At 45.2% G+C, this 24,080-nt stretch overlaps 1 protein-coding gene across 3 annotated transcripts in view; it reads right to left on the bottom strand.

Moving 5' to 3' along the window:
- TFDP2 (transcription factor Dp-2) overlaps positions 1 to 24,080 on the bottom strand; it is a 145,630-nt gene that overhangs the window by 80,909 nt on the left and 40,641 nt on the right. For all 3 annotated transcript variants that reach the window (XM_029616366.1, XM_029616365.1, XM_029616364.1), the window contains exon 2: positions 8,413 to 8,514. In XM_029616366.1, coding sequence (XP_029472226.1) covers positions 8,413 to 8,415 — 3 coding nt within the window. In that variant the 5' untranslated portion in view covers positions 8,416 to 8,514. The remainder of the gene's footprint in view (positions 1 to 8,412; positions 8,515 to 24,080) is intronic.

Here is a 24,080-nt window from a genome sequence, read left to right on the forward strand (position 1 = left end):
GAAGCAGCTGCGGCCCCGAGGGTGGTATAAGCGAGGCGACATGGGCCAGAAACAGCTGCGGCCCCGAGGGTGGTATAAGCGCAGTGACATGGGCCAGAAGCAGCTGCGGCCCCGAGGGTGGTATAAGCGAGGCGACATGGGCCAGAAACAGCTGCGGCCCCGAGGGTGGTATAAGCGCAGTGACATGGGCCAGAAACAGCTGCGGCCCCGAGGGAGGTATAAGCGCGGTGACATGGGCCAGAAACAGCTGCGGCCCCGAGGGTGGTATAAGCGCAGTGACATGGGCCAGAAGCAGCTGCGGCCCCGAGGGTGGTATAAGCGAGGCGACATGGGCCAGAAACAGCTGCGGCCCCGAGGGTGGTATAAGCGCAGTGACATGGGCCAGAAACAGCTGCGGCCCCGAGGGTGGTATAAGCGCAGTGACATGGGCCAGAAACAGCTACAGCCCTGGAGGCAGGATCTGTGCAGTCGCACAGGCCAGACGCACCCGGAGTCGTTGGGAGTTATGGTTGTGGTGACGACACCAGAAGGAGCCCATGGAGCCTGATCCTGCAGGGCAAAGCGAGATCACGATAGGGACCTGAAGCAAGCAATTCCCTACGCCCCCTACCCAAAAGAGCCACCAAGCCCACCTCTGGTACACCCAAGAGCTCCCACAATACAAACCTGACAAAGGAAGGGGAAAGAGATACATTTAACCCTTGAAAATGTGTGACTTTGTAAGTTATTCTACATTATATATCTTAATTTTAAAACATGTAATTGTGCATTAACCTCAAGGAGTGATTTTTTTTCTTCTTGTCCTTCCACCAACTCCCTACCTCTCCCCCCCCCAAACTTCAGCAATGCAAACAAACTATTTGAGGCTGGGAGATGGAGGCCACAAGAGACAATGGGGGACAAAATGGGAGAAGGGAGAATGGAGAGTAAGGAAGGTAGAGAGGACAATCCATGAAGTAAGCAAGTAGCACATTTAAAACAAACTGGAGAAAATTCTTTTCCACTCAATGCACAATTAAGCTCTGGAATTCATTGCCGGAGGATGTGATAAAGGCAGCTAGCATATCTGGATTTTAAGAAGCCAATAAACCATTGCCAGGTATACCTGGGAAAAGACATTATTTATCCTTGGGCATTAGCAGAATGGGATCTATGTACTGTTTGGGATCCTGCCAGGTACTTGTGACCTGGATTGTCCACTGTTGGACACTGGGCTTGATGGACCCTTGGTCTGACCCAGTAGGGCAATTCTTATGAGGTGATGATGGTGGTGGTGGAGAAAGCAAGAGAAAGTTGGCGTGGAGAGACAGAGGTGAATAGCTGAGGGAAGGAAGAGAGACATAAAAGATAGAGAAATGTGAGACGAGAAAGCACAAGAGAGCAGAGATATGGACAAAGGTAGGCAGGAAGGTGACAAGAGTGGATGGATCAATGAGAAAGCGAGACCACAAAGAGTCCAAAAGAAGCTAGCAATGCCCCTTTTACTTTCCATTTCACCCCTGCTCCCCAGTAAGAGGCCCTTCAAACAACTGTGGTTCTCCAAACCCCAAATACATCAGTTCTATAACTGTAACCCAACTAAATCAGATGAATTTTCTGCTTACCGTACGTTTCTATGAAGCAACCAGCTCATCACTTACTGGTGAGTCACTTTCTCGCCAACCAGCATAATCACTTCCCTTCGCTGAACATCAGTAAGATTATCTATTACATGTTTCAGCAGCAGATCTGACCTTTCCTTCCACTTACAAGGTAACTATTATAGTGACAAAATTAAGCAGGCCTGCTCCCTAGTTCTCCTCTGGCAGGAAGAGAAAGTCAGGCTGAGTTTATTACCCACTCTTGGATTAAAGTCTAAACTGAAGGCAATTAGGCAATCCTTATCAAATTGTAACTCCCTTTTTTTCCCCCACGTAAGAACATAAGAACATGCCATACTGGGTTAGACCAAGGGTCCATCAAGCCCAGCATCCCGTTTCCAACAGAGGCCAATCCAGGCCACAAGAACCTGGCAATTACCCAAACACTAAGAAGATCCCATGCTACTGATGCAATTAATAGCAGTGGCTATTCCCTAAGTAAACTTGATTAATAGCCATTAATGGACTTCTCCTCCAAGAACTTATCCAAACCTTTTTGAACCCAGCTACACTAACTGCATTAACCACATCCTCTGGCAACAAATTCCAGAGCTTTATTGTGCATTGAGTGAAAAATAATTTTCTCCGATTAGTCTTAAATGTGCTACTTGCTAACTTCATGGAATGCCCCCTAGTCCTTCTATTATTCGAAAGTGTAAATAACCGATTCACATCTACTCGTTCAAGACCTCTCATGATCTTAAAGACCTCTATCATATCCCCCCTCAGCCGTCTCTTCTCTAAGCTGAACAGCCGTAACCTCTTCAGCCTTTCGTCATAGGGGAGCTGTTCCATCCCCTTTATCATTTTGGTCACCCTTCTCTGTACCTTCTCCATCACAACTATATCTTTTTTGACATGCGGCAACCAGAATTGTACACAGTATTCAAGGTGCAGTCTCACCATGGAGCGATATAGAGGCAATATGACATTTTCTGTTTTATTAACCATTCCCCTTCCTAATAATTCCCAACATTCTGTTTGCTTTTTTGACTGCTGCAGCACATTGAGCCGACGATTTTAAAGTATTATCCACTATGATGCCTAGATCTTTTTCCTGGGTGGTAGCTCCTAATATGGAATCTAACATCGTGAAACTACAGCAAGGATTATTTTTCCCTATATGCATCACCTTGCACTTGTCTATATTAAATTTCATCTGCCAATTGGATGCCCAGTCTTCCAGTCTTGCAAGGTTCGCCTGTAATGTATCACAATCCCCTTGTGATTTAACTACTCTGAATAATTTTGTATCGTCCACAAATTTGATAACCTCACTCGTCATCCGTCCAAGTACAGCTCCCTGAGGCACTCCACTGTTTACCCTTTTCCACTAAGAAAATTGACCATTTAATCCTACTCTCTGTTTCCTGTCTTTTAACCATTTTGTAATACACGAAAGGACATCGCCTCCTATCCCATGACTTTTTAGTTTTCTTAGAAGCCTCTCATGAGGGACTTTGTCAAATGCCTTCTGAAAATCCAAATACACTACATCTACTGGTTCACTTTTATCCACATGTTTATTAACCCCTTCAAAAAAATGAAGCAGATTTGTTAGGCAAGACTTCCCTTGGGTTGACTGTGTTCCATTAAACCATGTCTTTCTATATGCTCTACGATTTTGATCTTGAGAATAGTTTCCACTATTTTTCCTGACACTGAAGTCAGGCTCACTGGTCTATAATTACCCGGATTGCCCCTGGAGCCTTTTTTAAATATTGGGGTTACATTGGCCACCCTTCAGTCTCCTACTGGAACAGAAGGTGCCCTGAAACAGCTTCGTCTCCCCTTAGCATGGCCTAGGAATGCCCAAAATCTGGGATGTGCTGACGCCACCATAGTGTGTCAGCTTTAGGCAGCAGGTTAGGCCTCAGATTATGAAGGGCCTCAAAATACAAAAAGTATTACTAAACTCCAAGTGTTATTCGATGGAGCTTCTTTAAACTTGACACAGCTTAAGGCCTCAGGGTGTCTTCATCCAGCCCTGCTGGCATGAGCCTGGAACTACAGCGCAACCCTGAAGCCTCCTGCGTACATAGGAAATCGAAGGTAGAAAAAGACCGTACGGCCTATCTAGCCTGCCCATCCACATCAACTGCTCAGCTCTACATGCCCTACCACTCCCTCCGAGGTCACCTGGGCTCGTTATGCTTTCTTGAATTCAGACACTATCCATTGGGAGGCCGTTCCATGCATCCACAATCCTCTCTGTAAAGAAACTCAGCAATTGCTGAAAGCAGTTTTAAGTGCATTTGGTTTTTTACTTGGTAACTAGCGCCGAACGATGGCAAGAAGGGTGGCTAATTTTGGCAAGGTCCGACACTGCTTCACAGAGCATATCACTGTAAACCGTTATAAATTCTCAAGGGAGGAGCTTTTAGCTCACAGGAAAAAAGCTGATGCAAAAATAGATTTGGTTTTTTCTTTCTTTCATAAGAAGGAAGATCAGATCTCTGTGGGGATTTAGAATTCACCACTCCAGCTGCATCTGGAAAATACCGGAAAAAAAAACAACCCACATGATTCTACCAAGGGCTTGCCTGCACCTCTTCTCCTGCATCTTTTAAGGATTAAGGCATGCTGCATACCCTATCCATTTACAAGGTAAAAGCATACATTTTAAGCCATTTTTGAGTACAGAAAAATGTGATCTTACCAGTCAAGGCAGAGTTACAGAATTACAGGTTCATCCCCCAAGATGCATGTTACAGATGTTGGTATTGCCCATTTATTCAAATCAATTTCTGCTTTTCTAACAGAGAACAGGAATCACCCCTTTATGGGCCAAGTCCCATGGACTCTTTGGTGCCGTGCCCTGCCACACAGAGGGGACTTGGGTTCGATTTCCCAGTCGGGTCTTCCACTCCCCCCCAGGCCGGAAAGAGCTGGGGGAGGGAAGGCAGTCATCGGCACTGCCGCCTACATTCAAGGCCCCTGACTGGAGGAGCCCAGGTGCACGACTCCCTGCTAAAGACTGGACGCAGAAGTAAAGCCGGGAGAAGTAAAAAAAAAAAAAAAATTCCTCGGGCGGCCCTAATTCTGATGAGAGTCGGAAGCTCAAAGGAGCAGGCGGAAAAGCCTTTGTGTGTTCCTAGATGTAATCGTGCACTCAGGAGAAGCACCACTTAAAGAATGAAACCGCCCAGTACGGTGGGTTCAAGAGAGAACCAAATGAGGGAGGAAGGCGAGCCCACAATAAAAGTCCCGCCGACGCATTTCTTTCGGCGTCTGAAGCATTGGAACCGTTTGATGAGCTCAGGCAGCTGGCCAACGTGGAACACAAAACAAAGCGGTTGAGCAAGTCTAACCCCGTAGCAGCAGCGCAGGCAAGCTCACCGGTGCTTGGAGGACGTGCAGCTGCAAAGAGTTTATGCTTGATAAAACAAACAGAATATGCAAGGAGAGAGGAAGGTCCCCCCCCTCTCACCCTCCAAACGCCATGGTGGCCATGGCTTGTAAGACCAAAAAAGCAAGAGGGTAGGCTATCTAAAAAAGCCGTTTGGGCAGAAATGGAGGTTAGACGCCAAAGAAATGTCCAAATGCAACTTTATTAAATGGAGACCAATGGTTTTTCTATATGCCCTATATATATGGGCATATAGAAAAACCATTGGTCTCCATTTAATAAAGTTGCATTTGGACATTTCTTTGGCGTCTAACCTCCATTTCTGCCCATGGCTTGTAAGATACAGGCCTGGGATCCTCCACTGATCAGAAGGGGAGAATTCATAGCAGTAACGAATCGGCCACGAGTCAGAACCGAGAGGCGTGCATCACGAGCTGCAGAAATGCACAGCTTCTCTCATTAGGACCCCCATGAGAAAAGAATCGGGAAGGAGGAAAGCCAGATGTGAAAAGGCAACAATTAAAGCAATTCTGCTGGGCTAGCAATAGAGAAGCTGTCTGTCCAAGGCCTGGGAAGGCTGTAAAGTTTCTCGCAACTTATTGCTATGCAAGCTTGACTCCATTAGAGGTCACCCTAAACTGAATAATTCTGAGATGATTTTACCAATTTCTGATCTACACTGGATCAAGGTAGTGTTATCACAGGATGTGGGCGTAGCTAATCTGCCAACATGTAATCATGTATGGAAACTTAGGAAAAGGAGACAATATGTGCCTTTGTGATTTGTCCTTATGTAACATGGAGCACAAAAGCAATGCTCTCTCTCTCTTGGATTTCTCTCTAGAAATGTTTGCTGGAACGGTTGACGCATTTCTAAGAAAAGAACATTAATTCTTTTCTTTCTTTTGGCCCGGTAGGGTTCTTCCTTTTACTTCTAGCTCAAATGTAACTAGTGCTGAGAGTTCGGCTGCCTTGAGCTTTCATTCACAACAACCTGTGGACTTCTCTATTTTAATAGAGCTCTTCTCATCCTCCCCCTGCCCTCAGACACACATACACCAGGCCTAGTCTGATCTTCAGGAGGCAAGCAATGTAGCAGGGCTTCTTCTGGAACCCTGTTATCATGGGCTCTAGATTTGGCTACCAGGTGTCCAGGGCCAGCGCTTCCACCAGGTGAACTAGGCAATCGCCTACAGCGCCAACCCTTAGGAGACAAAATCGCCAGCACGAGCCCCCCACCGCCACCTCCAAAGATAGAGAGAGGCCACCTGCAGAGCCCATTCAGCCGGTGAGGAAGACAAGGAGAGCAGCCCAGTGCCCGAGGCTGATGATTAAGGAAAGGCCCAAGGAGAGATACACCAGGCAGAGATTTAAGTGGCATCAATCTGTGGCCGAAAAAAAGAAAGAGAAGCCCGGGAGGGCCGTGGCTGGAGCCCAAGCTGCCGACGGCCGAAGGCAGAAGGGATGGCAACGGAAAGGACCCACTGAAGGGGGCAGTGAGAGGCCCATGCAACCACCAGTGTACTCCATCCCACCAGTGGCAAAAGAAAAAAGAAAACAGAGGTTCGTGCAGCCACTGGTGGACCCCATCCCATAGGTGGGAGAAAAAGAGAGGTGCCCACGATCTGCCAGAAAAAGAGGAAGCTCCTTCCCTCAGCCCCTCCTTGTGTGTCTGCCGGCCCCATAGTACTCAATTACTCATGGTGCTAGCATTTCTTGTATGCTCATCTCATGCATCGTGAGATGAGTATACAGGAAGTGCAAACACCACGAGCATTGAGTACCATGGGGTTAGCCAAGACACGAGGAAGAGCAGCAAAAAGGACTCCTAAATCTCTGCAAAGAATCTTGTTCTCCCCCAAGGAAGGAGGCACTGGGTGGCAGCAGCAGGGTAAGAGAGTCTATTGTCCCCTACCTGTGTAGAGGGTGCATGTGTGTGTATGAATGGGAGCCTGCTTGGGGGATGTGTAGTAAAAAACATTTGTGCGACCCCCACTAATCCACGATAAACTCAGTGTGACTGAAAATCAAAAAGTATTTTCAGGTATGGAAAGCAGGAGATTTTTCTCTTCTTGTTTTAATTATTGGATTTTGATGTGTATTTTGAAATATTTTATTGCTGTTTGGAAATTTGTAAACTTTTTATATGAATTATTGGATGATGTTCTATTTGTCATTTGTGTAGCAATATTATTTTTGTTAGTATGGTTACTGAAGCATGGGGAAAGCAAAAGAACTGTCAAAGGATCTGCGAGCAAAAGTAGTTCAACTTTATAAATCAGGAAAAGGATATAAAAAGATATCCAAAGATTTGAAAATGCCAATCAGTGCAGTTCAAACTCTGATCAAGAACTGGAAAATTATGGATTCTGTTAATACCAAGCCACAGTCAGGTAAGACCAAGAAAGATTTCAGATAGGAAAATTTGCCAGGTCGCAAAGAAAAACCCACAAGCAGATTCTACCAAAATTCTTACATTCTTACAAATGCTGCCAGAGGTTTTTACATTTATGAGCACAACTGTATGCAGAGATCACTTCCCTCTCCAGACCTCACCATACTGCCTCCACTTCATGTGCACCAAGAAATAGGAGGGGACAGAACAATGTTCTCAGCTATAAAACAGTTATGGAAATTGTTGTCTTGAGGCTGAAGACGACGCGGTCACACCCTGCGATCACATTCTGGCAGAATTTGGGCTAGAGCTATGTTGCCACTCACCTCTCTCCAGAAGTTTCTGATAGTCTCAGATTATCTTCCAGAAAGACCGATACAGAATTTTTTTTAAAGTCATATAGAGGGTATACATTAGGTTTGCAAAGATTTCCTGTGCTACTCTTCTTGCCCTGTCTTCCTTCCTCAAAAGAGAAATTCCAAAAATGACAGCCTTCCATGCAAACACTCTGTCTAACCAAGTCCTCTCTCCATACCTTGCTAAAAACTTTGGTCCTTAAATGTTATACATTTTCAATCTTTCTTTATGAAGGAAAATTAATAGATTACGGGAGATTCACTCCATCTGTCTGTCCATCCTTACATGCATATGCCAGTCTGTCCATGCACAAGACAGACTGGGGAGTACAGGAAGCAGGAAGAATGCACTCGGAACGTCTGTGTGTGCCATAAACGTGAATTAAACATGGATTAAATTATCGCCTGCAAGGATTTACAGTCCCCACCTCCTTGACTTTCGAGCCATTAACAACCATGCACAGACAGTCATGCCGCCTCACAGAAAATGTGTTGTCTGGAGGGAGGGAAATCTGCGATTAATTGTACCGGGATTGGGGAACCTCGGCTCTTATGCTTGACGAGGAGAGCCATGCCATGTCGGCTTGAGATTTAGCAATGGAGCCCGGTTTCAATTCACTCTTGGAATTTTGAGACCAAACCCCAGATCACATGCCAGGGATCCACACTTACCATTTGGGGTTCAACATTCACATTTATTGGTCCCGAGGATTTGGGTACAATCTTGGTTGATGAGCTGTTGGAAATTAGAGAATGTGATCACCGCAACATTACCTGCAAAAAAAAAAAAGTAAATATCTTATTAAAATATAAAGCCATTCTAATCTGTGTTCAAAGCTAACATATACTGCACAAAAACAGACTCTCACTCATACCCAGTGACCTTCTGCTTCACTTTGTGCTGAGCCTAAAAATAAAAAGAAGATCTGAAATCTTCAGAGGAGCTCTCTTACCTTTTTCTACCATCAAATGAACCCATGGATTTATTTAAATTATCTTAAATATACAGGTAATCACAAAGGCATGCATTAAAGCAATGGGGCTGCAAATATAAAATCTGCCAGGACCACCTCCGCATGATGTGTTTAAGATGATTCCACTTACACAATTACAAAAAGCAAGAGCGTGGACCAATTGGCCAATGCAGTCTGCCAACTGTGTTCCTCTTTTCTCATGTGCTTCGTCGAACTAAGTGTTTGAAATATATATATATTTTTTAAACCAGTGTCCAATTGGTGATTGAGGGCCAAGATCAAGAGAGGAATGAAGTCACAAACAATTGCTGGGCATCCCTTCCAATTAAAAATCTACTTGTCTGCTATCACCTGTTACTATGTTCCAGCCTCCCCACTCTCTCCGTTCAGATCTAGAGAGTCACGTTCAGAACTATTCTTTGCTTACACGGTGGTCACTGATTACTAAGCATTAAATCTAAACACAGAACTGATATCCCATGCATGGTTGAGTGATTTGCTAAGTTACACACTGACATCGCTAGTCTGTGCTCCCGTCACAAGCGGGATAAGATGTTACAATTCTGAAATCGCACAAGAAACCTCCGGAGAAGCTACATGATCTCATTCTCATGTTAAAAAGACAAATATTCTGAAATTCTTTTTGGTAGCTTTCGTGGTCTTGTGAAATAGTCGGCTGGGGGAAGGCAGCTCTGGTCGAGGGTCACCAACAAGTCTATTCTTCAGGATTATCCACGATGAACGTACATGAGATAGATGCGCATACAATGGAAGCAGTGCATGCAAACCTCTCTCATCGAATTTGCCACAGGTATCCTGAAAACCAGACCTGTCTGTGGCACTCCAGGAGCGGAGCTGCCTTCCACTGGCAGAGACAAACCAACGGAAGCTGGCAAAAAAAAATCAAAAGCTACACGTGGCAATGCAAAGTGACGGGCCTTAGTTCTTTAACTTTCCTAGTAAAAGCAAAAAAAAACAAGCACCATTTACGAGGCTCACTATGCCCAAAGTTAGAGGGAAGCCATCTTTCTGAAACGCATACAAACAGGGATAGCAAAACCTTTGCAGCACATAAGCAGCTCCTCCTGGCTTTCTAAACTGCGCTACACATTCATTTCTTTTTTTTTTTTTAATTGAATACTTTTCCAAAGCTTTGTCAACTTTTGAAACGAATCGGAGAGGATACTTCGATAATGATGATTCCGTTTTTGTCTGGCTCACTGCTACGCTTCAGTGCTGGAGTGTACGTTTGGTCCAAGCTGTTGCAGTGCAACTGACCAGGATCTAAAACCTGGATTTGTTTATCGGTTACGAGGTCATACGACGACGATGCAAACCTACAACTTACACCAACGTTTCTCTAACGTTTTAGGTTGCGTTCCCCTTTTCCTTCTCTGTAATATTTTAAGCACTTCTCCCCCCCCCCCCCCACCCACCTCCAAACAGCAGAAAACCCCAAAGGTTAGGCTTAGCTTTAAAGTATGTAAAACCAATCTCCTGCACGCGACCTCCTCCCAGACAGACAATCTATCCCGCAGCCCCCAGTTTGAGAACCCCCGACCTAGACTGTTGTAGGTCTTCATCAAGGACCAACGACAAATTCCTAGCAATTTTTAAACTGTTAGAGATGAGAAAATATGTTTGGCAAAGGAAAAAAAAAACAGAGATGTACTGCCACATAAATGGGTTTTCTGGATTTTAAAGATATGCTATTGGGCTGCAGGGTTACATGGACTACATTAGAGGTATTGGGCACCTTTAGTGTGCGACTGGGGTGCTATTTGAGCTGGGCCTGCTTAACTGCAGCTCCAGCCACAATTAGATTTTATTTCAAAATCTGAAGAAACCTATTAATACTCCTAGGGATAAACCCCAATTAATAAACTTGTTATCCAGTGATTTAAATTGCTGCTGAATAAAACCCAGATTAATACATCTGAATAGCATTGTGCCAGGTGTCCATATAAGACAGACTGAACAAAGTGCAAATTTCGAGAACACGACTGTTAAAACAGAACTTAATTTACCGACTGCCAGTCTAGCCTATGAAGATCAGAAGACATCAATAGCTGAGAAGCTTGAGGACGTGGTCATGCATAAAACCATAAGCCAAGATCCAATCGCAGTCCAATGTGGGGATGGCCTTTCCATCAGTTCTACACCAGAGCTCTGAGATAGAATGAAAGTAAACAACTGCTTGATTGATACGGAAAGCAAAGACCACTTTATGAAGATATTACGGATGGGTGCAGGGCACCACTCTGTTGAGGAAGAATTGAAGATATGATGGGTAAGAGACTAAAACAACTTGGAGCTCGCTGACTTGTCAAGTCAAAATGATAGCCACAGGAAGCAGCATCTTTGATGTAAGAAACCTCAAGAATGCTGAGTTCAATGGCTTGAAAAGAAGTTTCATTAGATGTGTCATGCCAACATCCAGATTCCACGATACTGGTGGTTTCAAAACCGTGCTCAAGTTGGGAGGCAACTGGATGAATAGAGATAGGTTTACCCTCCATTGGAAGATGAACACTGTTATAAGCAGCAAAGTGAATCTCCACCAATGAGGTAGTGAGATCCAAGGAGGATGGGGGTGGGGGTGGGACTGGAGCAGGTCTGACTAGCTGCAGGAATAAAGAGTCAGAGAACTCGACTGACTCCACAAAAGGAAGCATCTCCATTCAAAATGAGGGCCATCTTGTGTGTGGTTTCCAAGTCAAATAAAATATCGACAACTTGTTTACAAAGTGCCAGAGAAGGTGCTCAACAAGTAAGCCGCAAGATTGAGAGCAGATGACCTTCCTCCTGTGACAAAGTGATGATTCTGTTCTCAAATGGACCAGAGGGCGAACTAATAACTCGACAAGATAGACGAGCCATGCCAGAGCAAAGAGGTTTGGGCATGGTCTGCCTTCTGTACAGTTCTGACCGCAGAAGGTGGCGGTGGAAATGGTTAAAAGATTTGTATTCTATGGAAAGAAAAGCATATGATGTGAGACTGAATGTGGACAGCCGTCGTCAGAAGTTAAATGGCCCATTTACGATTGATTGAGGCAGGTTTCTAGGCCTGAGGAAGAAAACTATGACAGTGGCAATCTGCCAATGTGTATACCCATGGAAGGTAGACTATTTGAAACAAAACTCTGTGACAGAATAATCAATCCCAGATCTTATGGGCCTCCTAGCAAAGCACCCAGGATCCTATATCTTCTTATTGGTTGATACAGAATATTGCTACATAATTGCCTGAATGGATTAGAATTCTTAACTTTACGAGCAGGTGAGGAAAACCCGTGAACATGTTGAATGGCTTGTGAGTCCAACTGATTGCAAGAAGACATTCTGATGCAGATCATGTCCTGCATAGCCAAGCACAACTGGTGTGCGAGCCCTTCCTTTGGTAGATGCATTGGTGATGAAGAACATTTAGTAGGCAATGATCTGAGAGGGGAGCTCCTCCTGCAGAACCAGTGAATGTGTCTATCCATTGAGGGGTGCTTTCAGACTGGTTATTACTATGTGTGATAGACATGAACTGCTGTGGCCAAGGACCACTGGAATGCATTCAAGCCAGAACTTGAGGACATCATAATCAATTTAGAGTCAAACTCGCTGATGAATAACACTTTTGGAATGAAGGGATGCTCCTTCCATCAATAGAGCTAATCATGCTACAATGAAGTTTGTGAATCTAGGCATGGGAATGCACAGATCCCTTAGTGATGTAGGTGCACCACCACCACTGCCAGATGTTTTGTGAAGACTAGGGGTCACCGAGAAACCGAGGTGAAGCAATTGGTATTGACAGTGGGACTCGCTTACTGTAAACTTGCAGAACTTCAGTATGAGGAATAGACAAGGATGGAAATATAAGCTCTGCTCAAGGCCAGGCAGCCATCCAGTTCCTTTGCTGAACAAAAAGGAAGACAGTATGGAGGGTGTTCAACCTGAACGTCTCCCGCATCAGGCTCCCGTACCATGTTTGTAAATCCAGGATATACCCCAAGCCACCCTGTCTTGGGGATAGGAAAAAACAAACAGTAGCAGAACCCCTGGCCACACTCCTGGGCCAGAACAGCTCTATAATCTGGTGACTGAGAAGCATCTGCACGTCCATATAGTCAACACGAGACTGATTTATATCAATGACTGGATATTGAGTGTTAGCTGGGTGCAGGAAAAAACACCAGCGGTATCTACATTTCTTAACTTTTAGGAACCCAGCGATTCTGGTTAATCTTGCTGTATTAGAGCACGAAAAAGGAATCCTCCCCTTATCAGGAGGGACAGGTCTTGAGGGAACAACCTACCAAAATCTGGAGGCCCAGTTTAAGCTGGGTCTGCCATCACGCCTCTGCTCGACTGCATCCTCATGATAGGGGAACGGGACTGGTCATGCAGGACAGGATGAAAGGGGCGTGTCTAAAAAGACTGCTTGAGAGGAACTGACATGGCCCAGGCACTTAATCTGTTGCCAAAGAGGTAGTCTCCTATAGAGGGCACAATTGACAGCCTGTCCGTAATGTTCTCTCACAGACTGCTGGCTTAGATCTAGAACATCCTGCGAGGCGCCATGACTGTTGCTCAGGGTCTAGCTGTTGAGTCAAAGGACATTTTACGCTGACCAAATAAGATGGCTGTGACACTTCTGTATCCAGAAGAGCCAAATGGTATCCTTCTTGCTCCCTTCCTGGGGGTGAGGTGGGGGGGGGGGGGGGGGGGAGTCAACAGTTCCACACAGTCATGTAAGTACTGAACCTTGAGGAGTTGATTAGGGTCTCTAACCATAAGCAGTTTGGAAAAAAACATAATGGATTCAAGGAGACACACCAAATCTTAGGGCCTCCTGCTCTGTGAACTTGACCCAGTGTTCTAGTAGCAAAGTGAATAGGAAATCAGGTTATCCCATATATCTGCTTCCTGGTCCCTCAATAGTTTTTAAAACATTTTTTAAATTTATTTAGATTTTTACATTCTGCTTTTTGGCACCTCAAAGTGTACATTAAAGCAGATTATATGCAGGTACTAATAGGTATTTCCCCATCCATAATGTTCATTATTAGTTTTTATCCAAGTTAAATCACCCTGTTCTATGTAAGACATTATAAACTATTCTTTATTTTGTCATTGTAATTGTTGAAATGTGAACCGAAGTGATTAGTAACTTTGTTACCTGAACTGCGGTATATAAAACTGTTAAATAAATAAATAAATAAATCCTCACAGGGCTTACAATCTAATTTTGTACCTGAGGCAACGGAGAGTAAAGCGACTTGCACAAAGTCACAAGGAGAAACATTGAACCCTGGTTTCCCTGGGTTGTAGCCCACTGCTCTAACCACTAGGCTACTCCTCCACTCGTGGATTGGGACTTCTGCTTGTGGGTCCACATTCTCATGAGTATCGACTCCAAACATCTTGCCCATTTTGTGAAGAAAATTGGAATACAAGAGGTCTTCTACCAGAGAAAGGTGCTCCCAAGGGTCAGGTAAGGGATCAGATGGGATTTCCTGTAGACCCCTCTTCTAAAATCACAGGATAAAAAGGATACTAGGCCAAGATCCCAATGAAGATGATGACTGAGGTGAAAGTTTCCGACATCTCAGAGAGGATATGCCCCAAAGAGGAAGTTTCCACTCCCTGTGGTTCCACCTCCATAATGCGGCTGGAACCCCTCCATCTGAAGTGGAAGGTTGCCCTGATGGGGCCAGGCTGGGTGCCCCTGCCGGGACTGATGGTAGAGGCTCTTGGGATAACAAAAGGACTCCCCTTAGGAGTGAAACAGGAAATGTTAAAGGGTACTTGCCTTATCATTAAAAACATTAAAAAGAGGTAAAGGACTCAAAATGGGTCTTCTTCCTGTTGCATGCATTGTCATAAGGAGTCAGGAAGGTGTTCCTCTACAGCCACTCACAGGTGTCTGAGGGAACATAGGGTCTGTGATTTCCAACTGTAGATCTAATCTCTGCCCCGATCTGGGATTAAAGAAAAAAGTACATGTAAAGGCTATAAAGGAAGAGGCATGCCTGCAGATTCTGGGAATCAAATCTTCTATTGCCCTGAATTAATTTTGCCTTGGAGTGCCATGCGCCGGACTTTGCGCAGGCTGCACCCAGGCTGCCTTGACGGTGCCACTGCACCAGAGACTTTATACGACAGTGCCAAAGTGCTAGCATCAGAGGGCCAAATGCGATGGCACCCCAGTGCCGGGCTTGTCGGGCCTGGATACCGGTATGTCCGGATGAACTTTGTCAGCACTGGTGCTGGATTGGACAGGATGTTTCCAAGGCATTGGATCTCTAATGGGGGTGGATGCTTGAACAAGCTCTATAAGGGCTGGAGCCAGAACCACCAATATATCATAGCAATAAGTTTCTGTTCCACCAATACCAATGTCGCAACAGTAACATTAATAAAATGTTGCATACCCTAAAGGTCTTTATCTGCGACAGTCTAAATATCGAGACATTGTAGCATTTCTAACAATGTGGCTTGTTTGTAAAATACTTTGACCTTTAGGGTATGCAACATTTTCTAAATGTTACTGTTGCACTGGGGTGCATTCGCATCTGGTCCAGTTTTCAGTAGCTTAGAGTCCATATCACTAAAACCCACCATTCGAAATTTGGCACAGACTATCAACAACGCTGGTAATTGAAAAAGGAGAGAGGCCAAAGACTGGAAGCATGGCGAGTGAATTAGGCCATCTCTTAGAAATGGTGGCTTCATGTTAGGGTTGCAGCACAGAAGCTGGGCAAAATGGAGAACCTTTACCGCCTACCGCCCACGCTGTTCCTGTCTTGGGGATATAGGGAGGCCTCTGGTTTCCAGTGCAACCAAATTTGTTGCCTTTAACAGGTGCTGAATTAATTGCAAAACTATCAGCTGCACTGTCACAGAATCCCACATCCACAAATAACTTTACAACACTGGGCAAACAAGATGGCATCCCATGCCCTGTTTTAGCACCGGTCTAGAAGTGCAAGGGGAGGGATGCTTAAAGAATTTAACTACCAGGGATCCAAAGATTCCTGCAGGACTTACTCACCCAGGAATAAAATACACTCCTGTCCCCCTGGCCTCCCCACAATAACTTTTTTTTTGGGAGGGGGGGGGGGTGCAGTGGGAAGTGGCAGGAGAGTGCATTTCTTACCCCTCCCACCTATCAGTGTTGCTATATGTGAGGAAAAGCAAAACAAAAAAAAACAACATCTCCATGAAAATAATTTCATGTCAGTAAACACATCACAATCCACAGACCTGTGTTTCCAGGATCGGGTGAATCTCAGCACAATAAGACCAGCTGTGCACAAAGCGGTGTGGGAAGATATCCAATGGCAGATCGCTAAAACATCTACATCCACTCATTTAGCCGTAAATTCTTTCAAAGGTTATTAGAGTTGATATTGTACTTCCTCTAGGTTGAAACGTACATATCCTACCACCTCAGGTAAGTAGCTGGAAGGTTTGTGGGGAGGGGGAGACTAAGGGTCATATGTACATATCTACATTCATCTCAACTCACCAATAGCTTCCCAAGCAGCCAAATTAAATTTAAATCACTCACCTTTCGTGAGAGACCTAGGCGTTCTCCTGGATAACCAGCTTAACCTAAAAAAATTTGTGAACACCACCACAAAGGAATGCTTTTACAAACTGTAAGTCCTTAGAAATCTGAAACCACTCCTTCACCTCCGTGACTTCCGAATGGTGCTGCACTCCATCATCTTGTCGAAAATCGACTATTGCAACTCCCTTCTTCTCGGACTCCCTGCTAAAGCCATCAAACCTCTACAGATGGTTCAGAATTCTGCCGCCAGGATTCTCACCAACACCAAAAAAAAAGAGAGAACACATCACTCCCCCATCCTGCAGAACCTCCACTGGCTACCGATTAAATCCAGGATTCTCTTTAAACTCCTCACGATTATTCACAAAGCTATGCACAACCTCACCCCTTCTCAATTTAACCATCCAACTACGTCCGCATACTTCATCCAGACCTATCAGAAGAGCCTACAAAGACACATTGTATGCCCCCCAAGTTAAAACATCCTTAGGGAAGCACGCCTTATCGACAGCAGGCCCCTTCGCTATGGAATATGCTCCCACCGGACCTCCGACATGAACCTTGCCCATCGGCATTAAAAAAAAACCCAAAAAAAAACTCAAAACATGGCTATTCAGCCAAGTTTTTCCTGAAACTTAACATACGCACATTCGCAACTGACATGTCCATTCTTCACTATTTCCTGCCTACAATCACTCCCCCACCAGCAGGTTCACATCTCCCAGTCCGTGACCTACTTTAAATAAAAAAAAATAATCTTGCATTATCGTTTAAGCTTACACCTAGCTGTATACAGGCCGCTGCCAATCTTTATCTTACAATTTTACTTAAGTTTGTGACTTAAGGATGGGCATTGTCATGTATGTTTTCAGTTAAGGTTGGGCTTTTTCATATTGCACTCAAATGTATTTTTCTTCATGCTATAGTTAAGGATTGTTCTCTATTCTGATGTTTTTGTGAAGTTGTTATAGTTCCCCTCGCCAGTTACTTCCCATGTTCCTTGTATCGCCCCCGAGCGAATTTACAGTTTCATTGTAAACCGGTGTGATATGTATTTTATACAGGAACGTCGGTACAGAAAAAAAAAATTATAAATAAATAAATAAATCTAGTAGAGTATGTAATCCTTTTCTGGGACAGAACGAAGGTTCATTTGGAAAGTGCGCCAACAGCGTTTCCACTCCATGCTCCAGTCAATGAGGTGCCAAGGCCTACTCACATGTTCACTAACCAAGCCCTTTTTGGTGGCAAAATGTGAAACAGTAGCAAATTGGAAACGGAAGGACCCTCCTTGTTTGTCATCGCACCACAGACTATGGAGTGTCTACCAGACGGGAAAATAGACGGCTCTACAAAGGAATACTATTTCCTCCTTTGTCCTCTCCCGAATGGGAGAAGGAACATCCGTGGGACAATATGACGACATGATTTTGGGTGTGCGGAAGGGGTTGAGTTTCTTGATCTTTCTTCTTATTGTTCATGTTTCTGTGCCTTTAGCTGGAAAACTTAACAAACATTAACTTGAAAGAAAGAAAAAAAATAAAAAAGTGATGGCAAAATGTGTCAACAGAGGCTGGACCACTGGCTCAGTGACCGTGCCGTGGACCGCCATGTACAGGACCCCGGGTTCAGGGCTTCTACCTCCATGAGGTCAGTCCTTGGACGGAGGCAGCCCTGGTCATTGCACAGTGGCAATACTTAGTATCCGGATTTCGTGCCTCTCACACAATCGCAGGGGGTTCCCGGAAGGTCGAGGACTCTGTTGCCACGATGACTGGATGAAGCAAGTGGGAGGCGACACAACAAACGTTAAAAATCCTCAGGTACTTCTAAAAATGGAGGTTCATGGCATCAGATCCCTGCCTCGGCTCCAACAGCGCTCGATAATCCAAAAGGAACACATGGACATCGCCAGGCCCAAGAAAAACCAACACACACACACACACACACACACAAACAATCAAACACACACACACACACAAACACACACTAGAAAAATATGGTCAGGAGCTGGCAGCGCTCGTTGCTACCCAATATAAAACCGAAGCTTCTGCTGACAGAGATGCAAGAACCATGCAGCAAGCTCTTTCCGATTTCTGAAGCAAAACAATAAAAGCTGTGGGTTTTTTGTTTTTGTTTTTTTTGCTAAACACGGTATCCAGATCATCTTTCCTGTGTGAGCATCTCATCACGCTGCCCACACTACAATCTCATCTCTGTCAAACCACCAGAGCACAATCCATGTTAAAGCTAATTTTAAAAGCTAAAATAACCTTACGTCTTTTCTTTGAAGTGCATAGGGATTTACAAAATTATAGGCTTGCTCATTTTTATACAAACGGTTCCATTAAACTACACTGCCAAGCGTGGGTGATCTAATTCTTCACCAAGTTTTATTTTTGTTTTGCTTAGAGAGAGAGGACAAGCATCTTCCAAAAAGATAAAAATCACCGAGCCGGTGCAGCTTCTCCTGTTTTTACATTCTTCTAACGCCGCAAGCTAAAGCTGTGCCGTTGGTATTCTGCTATAACATCTGTCAATTTGTTGAACTTTCATCAAAATGATGCCCGAAACCACCTGAGAATCAAAGACAACAAGGATGCACAGCGAGGCTGATGAGCAGCCCCCAGTGGCTAGCCAAGCACTTTATACAAGGGAGTGTCAGGCCCAAGGGCAGAGCACAGAAGGCTCTGCTCCAATGACTATAAGCCAATGCCCTGAATCTCAGGCAGCCAGAACAGCCCTCGGCTCCTCAGCCTCCCAGGCAGCATCCCTATTTATTTGATTGATTTATATTCCGCTTTTTCAAGTGCTTCAAAGCAGATCACATGCAGGTACTGTAGGTAATTCCCTGTCCCCAGAGGGCTCACAATCTGATGTTTTTGTACCTGAGACAATGGAGGGTGAAGTGACTTGCTCGAGGTCACAAGGAGTGGCAAGTAGGATTTGAACCCTGGTCTGAAGCCCCCGATGCTGTAACCTCCACTGTACTCCCTAATCCAGCCCCTCCTCTTTTGTTTCCCCCCCCCCCCCTCCGCTCCATCTGCGGGGGGAACAGGAATGGGGAGAGGAAGGGTTAAAGCTGGAGCAGATGGCAGAACAGAGAAGGAATTCCATTTGTATATTTCTAATTTTTGATCCCTTATTCTGTATTTGGTGAGGGTTTGGGTTCTGGGTGCGTGATGGAGATGAAGCATTCTGCTTAGTCTGGAGGTTCTGTAGCAATCCAGCTCCTTCTGTTTTCCCACTAGAAACTGATCTAGAGAGGGCTGGTGGAAATGTATTTATTTTTTAATTTAGCTCCCTCTACGGTGGTCTGTATACAGGCAATTGTGGATAACTTCGTTCTTCTTTTAAAACACTGCTTGCATTCTTTGGGATATTCTCTGCATTTGCCAGGTTTGTTTTCATATCTGTATTTGCTTCTTGAAATTTTATTTGAAAACTGTAAACTTAAAAAAAATAAATACAAAATTTGATCACGCCTTTTCATGGGTAGCTCAAGGTGAGTTCCATTCAGGTACAGCAGGTATCTCCCCGCCCACAGAAGCTCACAATCTAAGGACACTATTCACCAAGCATTTTTCCTATTAATACAAATAGGGAAAAAACTGTTAGTAAGCAAGCTCCTAAATTTATACCTGAGGTAATGGAGGGTGAAATGACTTTCCCCCAAGATGACAAGCAGCATCAGCAGGATTTGAATCCTGGCTTCCTTGATACTCAGCCTGCTGCTCTAACCTCTAGGTGACTCCTCAGTGTTGCCTTTTCATAGATGGTGGTTGCTGTTTGAGTTCTGGGACTTAGTGCTGTTTTGGTATGGCAGAGTAGAGAGATAGGCTCTGACTGACCTTTTTTTTTGCGGTGTTTTGTGTTACTTCACAAACTGCATCATTATGGAGGATTTTATGTCACTGTTACTGAAGTGAAAATATAATTTGCATGTTTTTCCTATGGCGAGTGATAAGGGGAAAAAAATTATAGTTCAGCCCAGCCATTTCAGAGATTCTTTTCAACCAACATAGTATGAATTTCATTTTAATTGATAAATGTAGGTATTTGGGGGATTTTTTTTTGCAGTCTGTCTCCAAAACCACAGATAATACTTTCATCAGATACTGACATAATTTCTGAAATATAACATACACCTTGCTGGTGGCTGAAAGGACTCAGTAAGTTTTTGCTTGGGACATTTTCTTTTTTAAAAGTATTGGGGCGAAGTTAACTATTTGGGAATATTATTTAGTGTGTTTGTGCTTTTAATAGTCAGTAAGGCAGCGAATAAACAGAAGTTAGACTGTATTTTTAAATAGTCAGTAAGGCAGCTTGTAAGCAGTAGTTAGTGTGTTTATTTTTAATAATCTGTAAGGCAGCTAGGAAGCAGAAGTTAGTGTTTGTATATTAAAAACAAAACAAAAAAAAAAGTAAAAAGTAAAAAGTAGCCAGAAGCTAGAAATAAGCTAGGAGCAGTGTATACCTAAGTAAAAAGTTTGAAAAGTTCAGCTCGGTTACTCACCTTGGAAAGTTGTTGAGGTAGTGTGATTTGGTTTGATTAGGTACCAACATTTGTTAATCAAGAGAGCAGTGAGTCACTCTGGCTGACTAACTGAAGTTGGACTGTTTGTATTTGAGATGAAGGCAGGAGTCCAGCAGCAAGAGGGTGGCTTCCCAGACTTTTGCATCGAGTGTCACATGTATGATTTTTTTACCCACCGGTGAGAAGTTGTACATGTGTATGCGATTCAAAGAGCTCCTGGCTCTCAGAGAATGAGTCTGAACTCTGGAGGCTAGAGTGGCAGACCTGGAGGAGCTGAGGCAGACAGAGAGGTATATAGATGAGACCTTCAGGGACATAGGAGTCAAGTCCCAACTTCAGACTGGCAGCCCTGGTGCTGCCTTCGAGAAGGAAGGTCTCATGATTGGAGAGCATCAACTGGGTGCAGCAGGAAAGGATCCTGTAGCAATGACCTGCTCTCCAGGTGGTGCATTGTCCTTTCGCACCGAGGATATCTCCCCAAGACCTATTGCCCAGGAGGGAAGGGTTAGGTCGGCCGTCATAGTTGGTGATTCGATTATTAGGGATGTAGACAGCTGGGTGGCTGGTGGGCATGAGGATCGCCTGGTAACATGCCTACCTGGTGCGAAGGTGGCAGACCTCACGCATCACCTAGATAGGATTTTAGACAGTGCTGGGGAGGAGTCTGCTATGGTGGTACATATGGGCACTAACAACATAGGAAAATGTGGGGAGGGAGGTTCTGGAGGTCAAATTTAGGCTCTTAGGTAGAAAGCTGAAATCCAGAACCTCCAGGGTAGCATTCTCTGAAATGCTCCCTGTTCCATGCGCAGGTCACCAGAGGCAGGCAGAGCTCCGGAGTCTCAATGCGTGAATGAGACAATGGTGCAAGGAAGAGGGATTCAGTTTTGTTAGAACTAGGGAACCTTTTGGGGAAGGGGGGAGTCTCTTCCGAAGGGATGGGCTCCACCTTAACCAGGGTGGAACCAGGCTGCTGGGGCTAACCTTTAAAAAGGAGATTGAGCAGCTTTTAAACTAGAACAAAGGGGAAAGCCAACAGTCGCTCAGTAGCGCATGGTTCGGAGAGAGATATCTTCAAAGGATACTAACGATGCATTAGAATTAGGGAATCCCGACAGTGAGGGGGGTTATGGAGAAGGCTGCTGCTAGCTGGGTGAGGAGAGGTGGGGGGAGGGGGTACGGGGGCTTCTGTTGCTGAGCAGGCGATTGGGAGAGAGTGGCTACTGGGCAGGGGTGGTGACGGGGAGAAAGGGAGAAGCGATTAGATAAGGGATGGAGGGTAGAGAGGAGTGTTGCTGGGTAAGGGCTGGGTGGGAGAGAGAGGGGAGGGATGCAGCTGCACAAGGAGTGGAGGGAAGAGAAAGAGGAGGATGCAGGGCAAAGAGTTGGAGAAAGAAAAAAAAAGACTGAGGACCCAAGGTAAGTGGTGGGGGTGGAGACAGAGAGAGAGCACAGAGTGCAAGGCATGGAGTAGAGTGGTAGAGAGCACAGGGAAGGAGGCAGGGAAAGAGGAAGAGGAGGATACGGGGCACATAGTGGATGGAGGGGGGAGAGGGGGATGTAGGGGAAGGAGTGGAGGGGGGAAGGGTTGTCAGTACCAGAGGCAGAGCTGCGCTGGAAATTCAAAGGGGTAAGGGGCCTAATTCTGAATCCCTGCCCCGGGTGTAGAACAGGTTCATCCCGTCTCTCTGCAAGGGAGGCAGGGACTGAAGTAAGAAAAGGACCCAGCAATTTAACACTGCTCCTTCAAGCCGGTCCACGTAAATAGAACCAGAATATTCCGACCACGGGCATCCTGCTGACAGTCTCCTCCCTCTGCAACAAAACGAGGAACTGGAACATCTTGGGGAACTGAGCAACAACGAAAAAGGGGGCGTCCTTTTTAATTTATGCAATTTCAAATAGCTGCCCTCGAGGTAATCTTGAAAAAGAAAACCTCAAGCTGATAGCAAAGATAAAGCTAAGACACGAAGTAAAGGAAAATATACAAATTCAGCTCGAGACAGAGGAGATCCAAGGTCTCAAGCTTTAGGGGAAAATACAAAACTAATAAAACCAAAGGAAACAGCAGACAAGCAGCTCTCCCCCCCCCCCCCCCCCCCAGGGCTTATCTCAAAAGTGAACATCTAATTCCACCTAATCGGGAGCATGGCTTGCACTAGCAGGCGGCAAAATAGACTCAGCCAAAAAAGGCAAGATTCTTCTCACCTGATCATTTGCTTTCCTTGACACCTGCTAGACCGGTCCTCACCATGGGGGGGGGGTATCCTGCTCCCTAGCTGGTGCAGACAGAGACCTCGCCTCCAAGCTGTTTGCTGTGAGGTCACTTCCCCTGTAAGGGAGCCGTGCCCGAGGCAGGCCCCAGCAGCCATCTGCCAAAGCTGGTCTCTTTAGCAGGACTGCCCTATTTGGGGTAAATGCTAAGAAACCCATGAATTTTAGTGCAAAAAAACCCAACCCAAAAACCCCAAAAAAGGTTGCTCCCTGAAGGACTCATCCAACTCCTTGGGGCTGGGGAATTCCAGCCCATCACTTTTGGATAAATCAGTGTCTGTTTTGGCTTCCTCCATGCAAAAAAGGCAGGGCGAGCAGTGTAAGAGAAACGTAAAAAGACTACATGACCGCCTCTGTAACACAAACAGAATTTTTTTTTTCTTGTAAAGTGCTTTGCCCCTTCATATATAGGGGCTGGAAACCTAGCCGCAATCCAACCAAACTAGGCAAACAGGAAAAAAAAAAAGGGTGGAGGATACCCTCTTCCATGGCTGCTGGTAGAGGCTAAGTTTCTGCTCAACCCCAGGGTGGGGCAGAGAGATGAGACAGGAACATTGCAGGAGAAGAAATACCTTTTTCTTCCTCTGAAAGCTTTCTTGCATTCCCTTTACCCTCTTGTTCTTCGCTTGCACCGGGCGGGAATCGGACTGGTCTAGCAGGTTTCAAGGAAAGCAAATTATCAGATAAGAATAATTTTGCATTCTTTATCCCCCTGGTAGACCAGTCCTCACCATAGGGATATACAAAAGCTATCAATCTCCAGGGCGGAAGGCCATGAGTGCGGTACCTCACCCCGGAAGGAGGCCTCTGAGCTAGTCCAAACATTCACTCTATAGTGCGTAGTGAAGGAGTACAGGGATGTCCACATGGCCACCCTGCAAGTCTCCTCCGGTGGCAATCTCGACACCTCTGCCCATGATGTTGCCTGGGCCCTAGTGGAGTGTACCCAAAGGCCTAGTGGCACCCTTCTGCCTTGCAGAGTATA

This window comes from Rhinatrema bivittatum, chromosome 9, assembly GCF_901001135.1.
Source record: "Rhinatrema bivittatum chromosome 9, aRhiBiv1.1, whole genome shotgun sequence".
NCBI classification, from domain to species: Eukaryota; Metazoa; Chordata; class Amphibia; order Gymnophiona; family Rhinatrematidae; genus Rhinatrema; species Rhinatrema bivittatum.